The sequence below is a fragment of the Papio anubis genome, chromosome 12 (genome assembly GCF_008728515.1).
Source record: "Papio anubis isolate 15944 chromosome 12, Panubis1.0, whole genome shotgun sequence".
Taxonomy (NCBI): domain Eukaryota; kingdom Metazoa; phylum Chordata; class Mammalia; order Primates; family Cercopithecidae; genus Papio; species Papio anubis.
Genome location: NC_044987.1, coordinates 102,588,838 through 102,603,335, shown reverse-complemented (window position 1 = coordinate 102,603,335; position 14,498 = coordinate 102,588,838). Strand labels below are relative to the sequence as shown.

The window sequence follows — 14,498 nt, the reverse complement described above, 5'->3', positions numbered from 1 at the left end:
GCCTGGCCAACATGGTGAAACCCCCGTCTCTACTAAAAATACAAAAAATTAGCCAGGCGTAGTGGCGTTCGCCTGTAATCCCAGCTACTCGGGAGGCTGAGGCAGGAGAACCATTTGAACCCGGGAGGCGCTGGTTGCAAGGAACCGAGATCATGCCACTGCAATCCAGCCTGGGCAACTGAGTGAGAATTGAGAAGAAATGGCAATTATCTCAGAGGCGTTAAGGAGCACCTTTTGTGTGTCCAGCTGTCGTAGGCAGAAAAGACACATCTCTGACCTCTAGAAGCAGCCAGGGTATAAAGATACCTAAGCACTTTGTAGCAATTTAAGATAGTAAATACCAAAGAGATAAAAATAGGTAATGGGATACTAAGTGTTTATGGGGGCCAAAGGGCGGGGGCTATTATTGAGTTAGGATAAACAGTGTATAAAAGCAGGGATACTTATGAAATTCAGAACCTGCGTATATGGGCGGCTGACAGTAATTCTTCGACACCGGGAAACAATGGATTCAAAAGAATTCTTCATCTCAGATTCCTCTAAAACCAAATCTTCAACAATGGGAGTCCAGAGAAACCTGGACCGTCGTGAAGCGACTGCCCCCGGAACTTGAGTGGCCAGCTCCACTTTGAGACACGGAGACTGTTTGTGTGACACCTCCTCCAGCTCCCGTCCCCTTTCCGCCGCGTGGGTGCCATGGCAACGGAGAGAGACTGCAACCTGGGTTCCGGAAGTCTGAGAGCTGGAGCTTTGAAGCCACCCCGGTCAAAGGATGCTGAGTCCGGAGCGCCTAGCCCTACCGGACTACGAGTATCTGGGTAGGAAACCCCCTTCAACTTTGGGGAGGGAAAGACGTGCAGACGAATTAGGCCGGGGTCTGGGAGGAGGCGGGGGCGGGGGCCGGGTCTGAGTGGGATCGGGTCCGGGTGGTATGGGGAGGGGCGGAGAGGCGGGGGTTCTAGGGCCTGAACCTGTAAGGCCGAGTAGGAAGGAGAAAAGCACCTGGGAAGTAAAGAATTGTTTGAAGTGTAGGGGCTGGAACTCAGGCAATGTGGATTGTGTTCAAAGTGGGTCAGGTTGGAGTTGAGGATTTGGGGCCCTGTTGGGGTATTATTGACCTGCTGTTAGTGGAGTAAGAATAACCTTGGAACCTCAAGTGCCAGATCGGTCATTCCGTGAGTAACTGTCTTACCATTGCGGCGACAGCGAACATTTCGAGCCTTTCTTTTTCATTAGGCACTGTGCTAAGCATTTTACATGCATTATTCTTCATTTGAATTTCTCAACTGCCCTAGGAGGAATTACCGTGTTTTCTTCCAGCTTTGCAGGTGGAGAAACTGGGGCTGAAGAGATAACTTGTGTAAGTTAGGCCACACAACTAGAAAATGGTAGCACTAGGATCAGAACCGGATTTGCCCACTCCAACAGAACTTGAGATATTGACTTAGCTCTTGAGCTAAGACTGTATATGTAGTACTTTCTTGAGCATCTTTAGTGTGTAAGGCATTTAATGAATGAAAAAAAGCACACATACACATGGATATGTACACACACACATATGCACACAATACACATTTTTTTTTTTTTTTTTGAGAAGGAGTCTGACTCTGTCGCCCAGGCTGGCGTGCAGTGGCGCGATCTCGGCCCACTGCAAGCTCCGCCTCCGGGGTTCACGCCATTCTCCTGCCTCAGCCTCCCAAGTAGCTGGGACTACAGGCGCCCGCCACCTCGCCCCGCTAATTTTTTGTGTGTTTAGTAGAGATGGGGTTTCACCGTGTTAGCCAGGATGGTCTCAATCTCCTGACCTCGTGATCCGCCCGCCTCAGGCCTCCCAAAGTGCTGGGATTACAGGAGTGAGCCACCGCACGTGCGAGAAGTTTTAAGTTTACAGAAAATTGAGCAGATAGTACAGCGAGTTCCCATATATCTTGGGTCTCCCTCACTCACAGTTTCCCCTATTATTTATGTCTTGCATTAGTGTGGTACATTTGTTACACTGGATAAACTAATATGGACGTATTATTATTGCATATAATATATAATATATAATAATTAGGGTTACTTCTTTGTGTCGTTCAGTTCTGTGGGTTTTGATAAATGCGTAATGTCATGTATTCACCATTCCATTATACAGAATAGTTTCACTGTCCTAAAAAATCCTCTGTGTTCCACCTATTGATCCTTCTCCCTCCCCCTGCAGCCCTTGCCAACCACTGATCTTATTGTCTCTAAAGTTTTGCCTTTTCCAGAATATCATGTAGTTGGAGTCATACAGTGTGTAAATTTTTCAGATGGGCTTCTTTAACTTAGCAGTAAGCATTTAAGTTTCCTCTATGTCTTTCTGTGGCATGCTAGCTCATTTCTTTTTATTGCTGAATAATAATTCCAATGTATAGATGCACCATGCACATCTTTTTTTTTCTTCTTCTTCTTTTTTTTTTTTTTTTGAGACAGTGTCTTGCACTGTCACTCAGGCTGGAGTGCAGTGGCACTATTACGGCTCACTGCAGCCTCGACCTCTGGTCTCAAGTGATCTTCCTACCTCAGCCTCCCAAGTAGCTAGGACTACAGGCACATGCCACTATCCCTGGTTAATTTTTTAATTTTTTGTAGAGAAAGAGTCTCACTATGTTGTCCAGGTTGGTCTTGAACTCCAGGGCTCAAGCAAGCCTCTTATTTTGGCCTTCCAAAGTGCTGAGATTACAGGTGTGAGTCACTGCACCTGGCTTACATCTCTCTTTTTTTTTTTTTTTTTTTGGAGATGGAGTTTCACTCTTGTTGCCTAGGCTGGAGTGCAATGACGCCATCTGGGCTCACTACAACCTCCGCCTCCCAGGTTCAAGTGATTCTCCTGCCTCAGCCTACCTAGTACCTGGGATTACAGGCATGCGCCACCACGCCCGGCTCATTTTATATTTTTAGTAGTGACGGGTTTCTCCATGTTGGTCAGGCTGGTCTTGAACTCCTGACCTCAGGCGATCCACCCACCTCGGCCTTCCAAACTGCTGGGATTACAGGGGTGAGCCACTGTGCCCGACCAACATCTTTTTAAATGAAAAACAACTCTGTTTTAAATTTTGTCTAATTTATTTTAAAAATTAATTTTAAAATATTTTTTAAGGTTGGTAATATGGAAACTTGATTCAAAATATTTTTTAGGCCAGGCAAGAATAAGTTCCACAAAGTGGAATTGGTGGATCAAGGGCATATGCATTGAAGTATTGATAGATATTGCCAGATTGCCCTTCATAAGTGTTATACCATTTTGCCACCAGCAATGAAAGAGAATGCCTGTTTCCCCACTGTCCTGACAACAAAATACATCAAACTTGGATTTTTTTCAATCTAAGTGACAAATAGTCTCAGAGTAGATTTAATGTGTATTGTTAAATGAAGTCGAGTGTCTTTTTACCAAGTTTAAGGGCTGTTGGTCTTTGAAAGCTATATATACACACAAATATACATGAACATATACATATATTATATATATATATATGCACACACACATAGAGCTTAAGACAGTGACCACATCCATTAATCAGCTAAAAGGGGATACTGATATCACAGATAATTTTTTATTTAATGAATAACAATATCAATGTCAAGCAATGCCTAGACTTTTTCCAAAGATTTTATGTATTTTATTTACCCAGTACTCAATCAATATATGAAATATTTGAAAAGCCTAGTTCATTGTTCAATTCCTTGGGTGTTTGCTGTTTGAATTTTATGTCCCAAAGGCTTGGCATATTTGGCATATTGGTGCTTTGGTGAATAGAAGTTGGTGGTCTCTTCATAAATGGCTTTTTCAGGAAGATCAATTCAGTGGTAGTGTTGAGAATGAATCTACAAACAGAATCAGAGTCTCAGGTTGGTTGAAGAAGCTTCAACGTTTGTGAAGTCCAACCAACCACCTAATACTTGAATCCTATACAAATGCTTCTTCATGCTTTGTTTCATATTTAAGTGTCTTAATTCCTTGTCCTAACCACTGACTAGACATTCATACTGCCCTCAGCATGGTCACACCACTCACTGGCTTCTCCTGGTTCATCAAACCGTATCACTCTGCTGAAATGCGTTTGTCTTTAGTTGAGAACTATCCCTGCCTATTACAATTTGGTCTGTCTTAGAAGCATGCTGCTTTGACCTATTCACCCTCAATCTTTTTTTTCGAGACAGAGTCTCGCTCTGTCACCTAGGCTGGAGTACAATGGCATGATCTCAGCTCACTGCAACCTCTGCCTCCAGGGTTCAAGTGATTCTCATGCCTCAGCCTCCCAAGTAGCTGGGATTACAGGCGCCTGCCACCATGCCCAGCTAATTTTTATATTTTTAGTAGAGACAGAGTTTTACCAGGTTTGCCAGGCTGGTCTTGAACTCCTGACCTCAGGTTATCCACCCACCTCGGCCTCCCAAAGCGCTGGGATTACAGGCGTGAGCCACCGTGCCCGGCCAACCTATTCACCCTCAATCTAATGACCGCTTAAAATCACTCCCTAGAGAATAGATTAATAGATTAATAAAATATTTCCTGATTTAAATTTTTAAATACCTGTGGTTTTTCAATTTGTTTTTGTTTTATAAATTATAAAGTTACTTGCATGTGTAGGCCTAAAGAAGGCTATACTTACAGAGAAACAAAACTGCAGACTGGAAAGCCCTAGGCATTCAGTGAAACCCAAAAGCTAAAGTTGAGTTCCCCTTGGTTAGTGTATCTGGAGACCTCTCTTTAGGATTATGGTGTAATTACAGGGATACCTATCCAATGAATATCTAGAGATATCCCTTTCTCCCTGCTAGCTAGGGATTATATTTACCTTTCTGACTGTTAGTGAAGAAATCAATCTTTTATCATGTTGGGTAAACTGATCCTTTCCCCACTGACTTTGTAGACTAGGAACCTGTAATCATGGCCTTGCATGGCTTAAGATCTTAAGATCATCACTAAAGAATAGCTTAATTATGTTCATGTCTGCAGTCATCAGAATGTAGTGATAAAAACTGTGTTAATGCCCAGGCCTGAAGAGAGAAAGGAGAGTCTGGTAAGGAGATGAAATAAGTATAGACCCTTTGTGTAGGACCCGCAGAAGATTTCCAGCCTTATGAAACCTACTTAGTGGAAGCTTCTGCCAGAGGCTGGAGGTGTGTCTGTGTATCTGGTTGGGTGTGGCTAGCTCTCTAGAGCCAAAGGGCAGCCTGTTCTGGTCCCAGGTTTGCCAAACCTACCACCTACATGCGACCTGAGTTTTTCACTCCACCTAATTTGGTAAGGTGCATGCTTTCACTCACGCTCCAAGTTGCCTCTTCTTTTCCATGGAACCTGCTTATTCTCACTATGGCTGATAGTGGGTTAGCATAATAGATAACTCTAGAAATCAAAGATGGCCTTTCTCCTTTGGGGACTAGACATTTAGAAGAATTACAATAAATTGGGTAGTTTTTTTTTAAGCTATAGTTTTTGAACTCTTCCTGTATGCCTGGCACTGTGGTTTGTCTCATTTAATTTTCACAACTACCATATGAAGTGAGTACTCTTACTAGTCCCAATTAGTAGTTATTAATATCATCTTGTCATTCTATAAAGAAGAAAGCTGAGGCTTAGAAAGGCTAATTGATTTGCACAAGGTCACACAGGCAATGATGCCTAGTAAAGCAGGGGTTCAAACCCAGGTTTGTCAGATTCCACAGCTTGTGTTTTCTCGTCTTCACTAAAAAGATAAAAACAAACCAAAAAAACCCTATTGGTTCAAAGGGCAGTAATTCTTGCTTCCTTATTAAGGATGGGGCTCTTGCAAATAAGTTTCTTGGGAACAAGAATTGTATTTTACTTATCATTGTCGACCTTCTGTCATTGTCTACCTTTTATCATTATCTACCTTCTATCACTGTATACTCTCCCACACTTAATTCATACATATATGTGAAATGGAATATGAATAATCTGACCTTAGGGTACCCCAAACATGAGTAGCTAACAAAAGCAACCAGACTTATTAAGAACTTACTCTGTACCAGGTACCATTTTAAATGCTTTACATATATTGATGCATATGAAGATAGTTTCAGTTGTTATCTCCATTCGGCAGATGAGGAAATGACACACAAAGATACCAAATAACAAGTCAGTAAGTGGTGGATCTAGAATTCTAACCCAGCAGTCTAATTCAAGTCCACGTGGTTAAACTCTATGCTATAAATACTTTGAGCAACTCCCAAAGTGAGGCTCCAACTATTGTGTAGACCTATATGTGGATCCTGGAGTAAGGTCAAGTGATTCCAGTGTCTTCATTTAACATTTCTGCCATGAGGAGGCATCCGAGGAATGAGGATGGATCAGAGAATGGTAAAATTCCAATTTCTTCTTGCCACTGGACTCATCTCTCAGAGGCAGGCAATGAGGAAGATAACTTCTACCATTTGGGAGAATTTTATTGACAATCATCTTTGTACTTTGGGTAGCTGTATGACCTAGAAGAAATTACTTAACCTTTCTGTGCCTTAGTTTCCACATCTTCAAAATGTGGGTAATAATAGTACTGTCGTGGTGGCTCATGCCTATATTCCCAGCACTGTGGGAGGCCAAGGAGGGAGGATTGCTTGAGCCCAGGAGTTTGAGACCTACGGGACATAGTGAGACTTTGTCTCTACTAAAAATTAAAAAAAAAAAATTAGCTGGGTGTGACAGCATGCACCTGTAGTCCTAGTTACTCAGGAGGCAGAGGTGGGAGGATGCCTTGAGCCCAGAGGTCAAGGCTGCAATGAGCTGTTTTCATGCCACTGCACTCCAGCCTTGGTGACAAAGTGAGACCCTTTCTCAAAAAATTTAAAAAAGGCCAGGCACAGTGGCTCATGCCTATAATCCCAGCACTTTGGGAGGCCGAGGCGGGTGGGTCACCTGAGGTCAGGAGTTCAAGACCAGCCTAGCCAAAATGGTGAAACCCCGTCTCTACTAAAAATGCAAAAATTAGCAGGGCGTTGGGGGTGTATGCCTGTAGTCCCAGCTACTCAGGAGGCTGAGACATGAGAATTGCTTGAACCCGGGAGGAGGAGGCTGCAGTGAGCTGAGATCTCACCACTGCACTCTAGCCTGGGTGACAGAGTCTTGAGACTCCGTCTCAAAAAAAAAAAAAAAAAAAAAAAATTGTACTTACCTCATATATGAAAGCATTTATCCTGTTAGAGCACCTGTGTAGGTGCTCAATAAATATTAACTGCTAGTGTTATTACCGTATTTTTGTGCAAATATGTAAACATCTGGTGGCAATCACGAATGCGTGCCTCTCAGATCTCCTACTGTGGGGAGGGAAGGGTAATTGACTCCTGACCCCAGCTCTGAATCTAACACCTTGTTCACACTGAGGTCACACTTTCCACAGACTGCTCCTAGTCAATGACTGGGCAGGACAGACCCACTTCTATGAGATGTTTTACTCCTCTGGTGGGTGACTTTGGCTTAAAGACTCACTGCACACTGCTAAGTCCCTCATTCTCCCTTCTCCCTCCTTTACTAGGGTCACACCTGCATTTGATCTCTTAGCTCTCCTAGACTCCTCCAGCTTCCTTCCCATTTTCTGTCATGGGCGTTTCCCCCAGTACATCTCTCACATGTCTGATCCTGTTTTGGTGTCTGCTTCTCACAGTATCTGAGCTAAGACAACATCTAACAGTTACTGATATAGTCTCTTCCAGCCATGAGATTAACACAATTTCTTTAGGCCTTGGCAAAGGTTCTGACATGGGACCCCTTCTATGTGGAAGATAAGTGTTGCTAATCTTAATTTTTTTTGTATTTGCTGATACCAAAGCATGTGATATTTACTTGTCTGACTGCCAGACACATTTTATTTTTTTATTGTGAATGAATCCTGATAAACTTACTTTTATTTGAATATAACTAGTGAGCCTTCCAAACCCAATTCTATGCTAGGAAATATTGCTGTTTACACTAAGTTAGCAGAAATTCTCTTAGGGCCTTAAAGTGTTTGGTTGCTGCAGAAAGGAAATGAAATAAAATAGGTGTTACACTGACTCCCTAAATCTTTGGAAACTAGGTTTATAATACATAAAACTGGTCACTTTGAAATGATTATGGGCCAGGTGCGATAGCTCATGCCTGTAATCCCAGCATTTTGGGAGGCCGAAGTGGGCGGATCACTTGAGGTCAGGAGTTTGAGACCAGCTTGGCCAACATGGCAAAACCCTGTCTCTACTAAAAATATGAAAAATAGCTGGGCTCAATAGCTGGTGCGCACCTGGAGTCTCAGCTACTTGGGAGGCTGAGGCAAGAGAATCGCGTGAACCTGGGAGGCAGAGGTTGCAGTGAGCCGAGATCACGCCAGTATACTCCAGCCTGGGCGACAGAGCAAGAATCTTTCTCAAAATGATAATAAATAAATACATAAAATAATTGTGAACATGTTCACGAAGTCACCTCTTTCTTTCCTTTTTCCTCCCCCTACCCTTCTCCTTCCTTTTCTTCCTCCCTGAATACCTTCTCTATATAAAGCCAGGCATGAATATATGAATATAAAGCATCCCTCCCCACAGGAAACTTACACAGTAGATGGGACATATTCATAAATGACCATAACATAAAAGGACAGTGTAATAAGTAGAGAGTATGTGAGCTATCTGGTTCTAGAGCCAGCAGCTATCTTGGCCTTTTACCAGTTTGGTCAGCAGCTTCTCAGTCATCGAAGGGACAGCAGTTCCCTTGGTAGCCTAGTTCTGGAATGGGCCTTTTGGGAGTTGTTCCTGGAAGGTCAATCTAGATTATTTTCCTTTTCCAAAGATTCTGTAACCTATTTAATACATATAATAAATAAATATCTTTTTGTTGGAGGGAAAAAAGCAAGTAAGTTCTAAGGCATGTTGTTCCCAACCCTTGCCTACCCCCATTTCTCCAAAGTAAATTGCAGAGAGATTTCAATGTTATTTTGGGGTTTTAAGATAGCTTTAAAATTTTTGACTTTGTTTATTATAATTATATTCAAGTAATGTTAAAATCTTTATTCCAAATGCTATTCAGAAGTTGGGGATCACTTTTATTTGCACAAATGCAATATATGCTAAATGAATAATTCTAGGAGGCTGAGTAGATAAATTGAAGTTTTAAAAATAACAGTAGAGCAGAAGAGACATGATCCATTATCCTATTTCTGGTTCATCATCCTATTTATGTCCTTCATAGCACTTGTTTATCTACTTGTATACTTGGTTATTATCTGTTTCTTTTTTTTTTTTTTTTTTTTTGAGACGGAGTCTCGCTGTGTCACCCAGGCTGGGGTGCAATGGCACGATCTCGGCTCACTGCAACCTCCACCTCCCAGGTTCAAGCAATTCTCCTGTCTCAGCCTCCCTAGTAGCTGGGATTACAGGCGTGTGCCATCATGCCCAGCTAATTTTTTGTATTTTAGTAGAGACAGGGTTTCAGCATGTTGCCCAGGCTGGTTTTGAACTCCTGAGCTCAAGCAATCCACCTGCCTCGGCCTCCCAAAGTGGTAGGATTACAGGCATGAGCCACGGCGCCCGGCTGTCTGTTTTTTATTAGAATGTGAGCCATGAGGGCAGGCTTTTTCTCTCTAAAATCTAGCACAATGCTTGGCCCAAGTGAAGTGCTCAATTGCTGAATGAATGGTGTACTTTAAGTAACAGAATAAACTTTAAAATAAATGGGAGAAAGGAATCTAGTTCAACAAATAGTTACTGAATTCCTAACATGTGAGAGAAACTATGCTTTTCCCCCCTTCCATGAATGAAAAAGGATGACTGATTAAATCTGCTGTGGATCTTTTCAGTTTTAATTCTGATTATACCTAAGGTTAATTTCTTGGTTGATACCATAGTTTCTGTGTTTGGGTTACATAACACTAAAATTTGATCCATTTTGTAAAAGCAGTATTTTAAAAAGGAAGGAGATTTTCTACAATTTTGGAGCATCTCAATGAGATCCTGTCCTTTAGTTGGACAGAGTGATATGCTTTGATTAAGACTGGAATTACCCTTGTAAACTAATCCCTGGGTCCTCTTTCTGTGCTGGGATCACCCTTACACTACTTCCCTAGGGGCCTTAGGAAATAGCTCATTCTATGATTGGAATTTCAAGTCAAAACACATTTATCTGAGCAGAATTTTAATGATTTATCAAAGAGAGAAGGGATTTTCCCAAACACATCTGAACTTACCAAATTACTGATCCCACTAGCTATGTTGTTTCTTAAGCACCTTTCTTTAAACAAAGCAATTACTGCTGAAATCATCAAATGTATTTTTTTCATGGAAAGCTTTTGACTAAGTTTTGTTTGATTAGCAGGAACCTAGTAAAAGTAAATATTGTTTGAGACGGCACTTTCAGAGCCTGTTCTTTTTCTTCATTCAATTAGCTTTTAAAGTACTGTTCTTTGGAGAAAGTAAGAGCCTTTTTTCTAGCTGTCCTATTGTGTAACTCAAGGTCTCCTTAATACTATTATCTAGCCCTGAGATTACAGGTAATTGTGATAAAACACAAGCTTCAGTTTCTGTAATCTCAGACAGAAATCTGCTTGTGCCCCACAACTTCATATCAGGTGTTTTTTAAATTCAGACTTCTCTCACCTGGGGCAGTCCCACTGGCCCAAAGTAAACAGAGGCATCTGGCAGGGATAGAGCTGCATTAGGGCCCATTGCCACTTTTTTTCCCCTCCTTTAAATTAATGTGGCAGAACTCCTCCTGTGGCCAACTTACAAAGACCTGTTCTAAATGGGAAAATTCTATATTTTAAAATAGGCATGTTTGAAACAATATCACTTTTGAATGTAAGATATATGAAAGGCCACATGTCTTCGGCTTTGCTTGTCAAATGGAGAGGCTGCCAGAACCGGTCGGCTCTATGGTTCTCATGCCCCAAAGTCCTGCAAATTGACACATAAGTAGGCAACACACAAAGAAGTTCAGCCCATGAGAAAGTGAGTTTGGGCGCTTGGGCTGGCCTCCTTTCTCTCTGTGTGGAGTTCTTTCCAGCTTTGCCTCTTCTGTCCCATCTTAGTTTTTCAGAAAGGAGAGATTAAATGTGTCTGGTATTTCAGCATGTTAACTGCTTGGGCAACATGAATCTAGCACTCAGGCCACTGTTCAGCCTGTCATATGGAAGGAATTGCCTTTCAGAGGAGATTATAATTGTGTATGTAGCCACACAAATGCACATTCTGCCTGGAGGAAAATGGACAGAAGAGGATGCCTTATGCTGCCACTCAGGTCTCTTTGTGGAAGGCTGCATAAGAAGCGCTTACATGGCATTGTCCCCTCTTTTGGGCTTAATGAGTCATCTTTTTGTGTGATGGCTACTTAAAAAAAAAAAAAAAAAAAAGGAAAGAAGAAATGTACTCTTCCCCAATTGAGCTGCTTTTACTGGCCCTGCTGCTTTGTCTAAGAGTTTTGTACATTCCTCATGACATCATTTACAATGCTAGTGCACAGACAGTAAACAAAACATAATTTAGCCCTTGGGCACCTATATGAAACTTAAGTAGTCCAATTTAAAGAAATGATAACAATAAACTTCATAAACAGTGAACACATGAGCTTAAACAGCAAGCATGACTCCAGTCCTTTTTGGAATGCGATGCATTGAAAGATGGCTATAGAGAAAACTAGAAGCTCCACATGTCAGTTATGTGCAGTTAAGCCTTGAGTCCATGGTCTAGTGTTAATCTCAAGCAGTACATTCTAGTTAGTGGATAAAATACAGGCTATCATGTGAAGTCATTAAGCTCCTTGAGCCACAGCATTTCACCTATAAAAGTGGAAAAGGTAATATTGCCACCTACCTCACAGGAATGAAAGATGATTGAAAAGACAAACTTGTGGAGTTCTTTATAGGGAAGGTATTTTGTAAATAGAAAACACTGTTATTATTCTCCTTGATCAAATTTCACCAACAAATGGAGTTGATAAAAGCTACCTCACAGAGGGTTGAGAGGATGAATTAATTAATATATGTCAGTATCTTAAGAGTAAACTATTTAATGCAACCTAAAATTGATTGTCTTTCTTGATAGTCTGTAAACCACCAGACCTGCTGTTTAGAAACATGATTGTCTTCTAAAGTCTCGCGTGTGCAGTCTTTGCCTTCCCTTCAACGGTTGGCATGGTAAAGATTCGTGAATGTACAGGCAAAAGATAGGTTAAATCTTCAGGGAGAACAGCCTTGCCTTTTTTCTTTTCAAGGTTATATTTACAAATAGCCTTTGGAGTCTTGCTAATCTTCATTACTATGCCTGAATATAGGGACTGTTTTGACCTTTGTTCTTCCAGTAAATATTTATTTTTGATATCGTATTTCTAAATGAGAAACACACTTAGAAGGAAAAGAAGTGGTTGAATTTGTCTCACATTATAAATTTTTTCTTATCTTTCCTGGGATGGTAAGATAAAATAATTTTTTTTTTTTTTTGAGACAGAGTTTTGCTCCATCACCCAGGCTGGAATGCAATGGCGCAATCTCAGCTCCCTGCAACCTCTGCCTCCTGGGTTCATGCAATTCTCATGCCTCAGCCTCCTGAGTAGCTGGAATTACAGGTGCTTGCCACCATGCCTGGCTAATTTTTGTATTTTTAGTAGAGATGGGGGTTTTGCCATGTTAGCCAGGCTGGTCTCAAACTCCTGATCTCACGTGATCCACCTGCCTCGGCCTCCCCAAATGCTGGGATTACAAGCATGAGCCATCGTGCCCGGCCCGAAAATAGATATTATTGAAGGACCTGACATCAGGCTCTTCAACTGGAAAGTTCTCAAACTTAGCCAAGTAATTAAAAACAGCTTTGGTTGTTCAGAATTTAATCTTTTGTTTTCAATTACAGTTAGTAGTATTTGGGTAACTTCATTTCCCAGATTTCATTTGCTATTAGATGACACAAAAAGGGGAAAGACTTTTCCTTTTTTTTTTTTTTTTTTTTAAGATGGAGTCTCGCTTTGTTGCCCAGGCTGGAGTGCAGTGGCGCGATCTCGGCTCACTGCAAGCTCCGCCTCCCAGGTTCAGGCCATTCTCCTGCCTCAGCCTCCGAGTAGCTGGGACTACAGGCGCCCGCCACCACGCCCGGCTAGTTTTTTGTATTTTTAGTAGAGACGGGGTTTCACCATGTTAGCCAGGATGGTCTCGATCTCCTGACCTCGTGATCCGCCCGCCTCGGCCTCCCAAAGTGCTGGGATTACAGGCTTGAGCCACCGCGCCCGGCGATTTTTTTGTATTTTTAGTAGAGACGGGGTTTCACCGTGTTAGCCAGTGTGGTCTTGATCTCTTGACCTCGTGATCTGCCGTGATCTGCCCGCCTTGGCCTCCCAAAGTGCTGGGATTACAGGCGTGAGCCACCGTGCCTGGCCTAAAGACTTTTTCTTTTAAATTCTAATCCCTTAGGCAGGGATCATGTCTCATATATATATTTTTTAATACAGAGATAATATTTCAACTTTTAAGTAGTACAGCTGCCTAAATACTGTCTTAAGTGGAAACTGTTTTCTTTCTTTCTTTTTTTTTTTTGAGTTGAAGTCTTGCTTTGTTGCCCTGGCTGGAGTGCAATGGCGTGATCTCCGCTCACTGCAACCTCCGCCTTCCGGGTTCAAGCAGTTCTTCTGCCTCAGCTTCCGGAGTAGCTGGGATTACAGGTGCCCACCATCACAGCTGGCTAATTTTTGTATTTTTAGTAGAGACAGGGTTTCACCATATTGGCCAGGCTGGTCTCTTGGCCTGGCTGGTCTTGAACTCCTGACCTCATGATCCACCCACCTCGGCCTCCCAAAGTGCTAGGATTACAGGCATGAGCCACCACGCCTGGCCCAGAAACTGTTTTCAAATAGGTGTTCTTCATATGCCATCTAGAGTCATTCTCATATTGAGGAGGACTGAAGGAGACAGCAGTCTCGTTCAGTTCTCACAGCTGGTAGACATTAGGCTGATCCCACTTTTCTTTGAGGAAACTGGCATTTAAGTTATATAACTTGTCCAAGGTCACTGAGCTAGTATGTCTGGAGCTGAAGTTTGAATGAAGTTTATGTGACTCTAAAGCCAGTATTGTTAGCCACTTTCTTTCAGGTTTTGTAATTTCTAAGGGCCTTCTTTCCCATTCAGTTCAATAACAATTTAAGTGTCAGAACTTAAACTCAGTAGAAAATTCTACAGAATATATGATATAGTCCTTAGACTCTTTTTTTTTTTGAGATAAGGTCTCACTCTGTTGTCTAGGCTGGAATGCAGTGGCATGATCACGGCTCACTGTAGCCTCGACCTCCTGAGCTCAGGTGATCCTCCCACCTCAGCCTCCCAGATAGCTCGGACTATAGGTGTGTGCCACCATGCCTAGCTAATTTTTAAATTCTTTGTTTACTGTGTTGCCCAGGCTGGTCTCCAACTCCTGGGCTCAAGTGATCCACCCACCTTGGCCTCCCATGGTGCTGAGATTACAGGCATGAGCCACCATACCCTGCCAGATTGTTTTAATATATAGAAGATAATTTAACATTT

General features: G+C 42.1%; 1 protein-coding gene across 4 annotated transcripts in view; it reads left to right on the top strand.

Annotated features, from left to right (window-relative positions):
- Positions 1–630: 630 nt before the first annotated feature.
- C12H11orf49 (chromosome 12 C11orf49 homolog) overlaps positions 631–14,498 on the top strand; it is a 230,164-nt gene continuing 216,296 nt past the window's right edge. For 3 of the 4 annotated variants that reach the window (XM_017948422.2, XM_017948421.2, XM_017948423.2), the window contains exon 1: positions 687–818. In XM_017948422.2, the coding sequence (XP_017803911.1) occupies positions 773–818 (46 nt within the window). In that variant the 5' untranslated portion in view covers positions 687–772. Of the gene's footprint in view, positions 819–14,498 lie in introns of all 4 variants that reach the window. The other variant, XM_017948420.2, reaches the window with a different exon arrangement.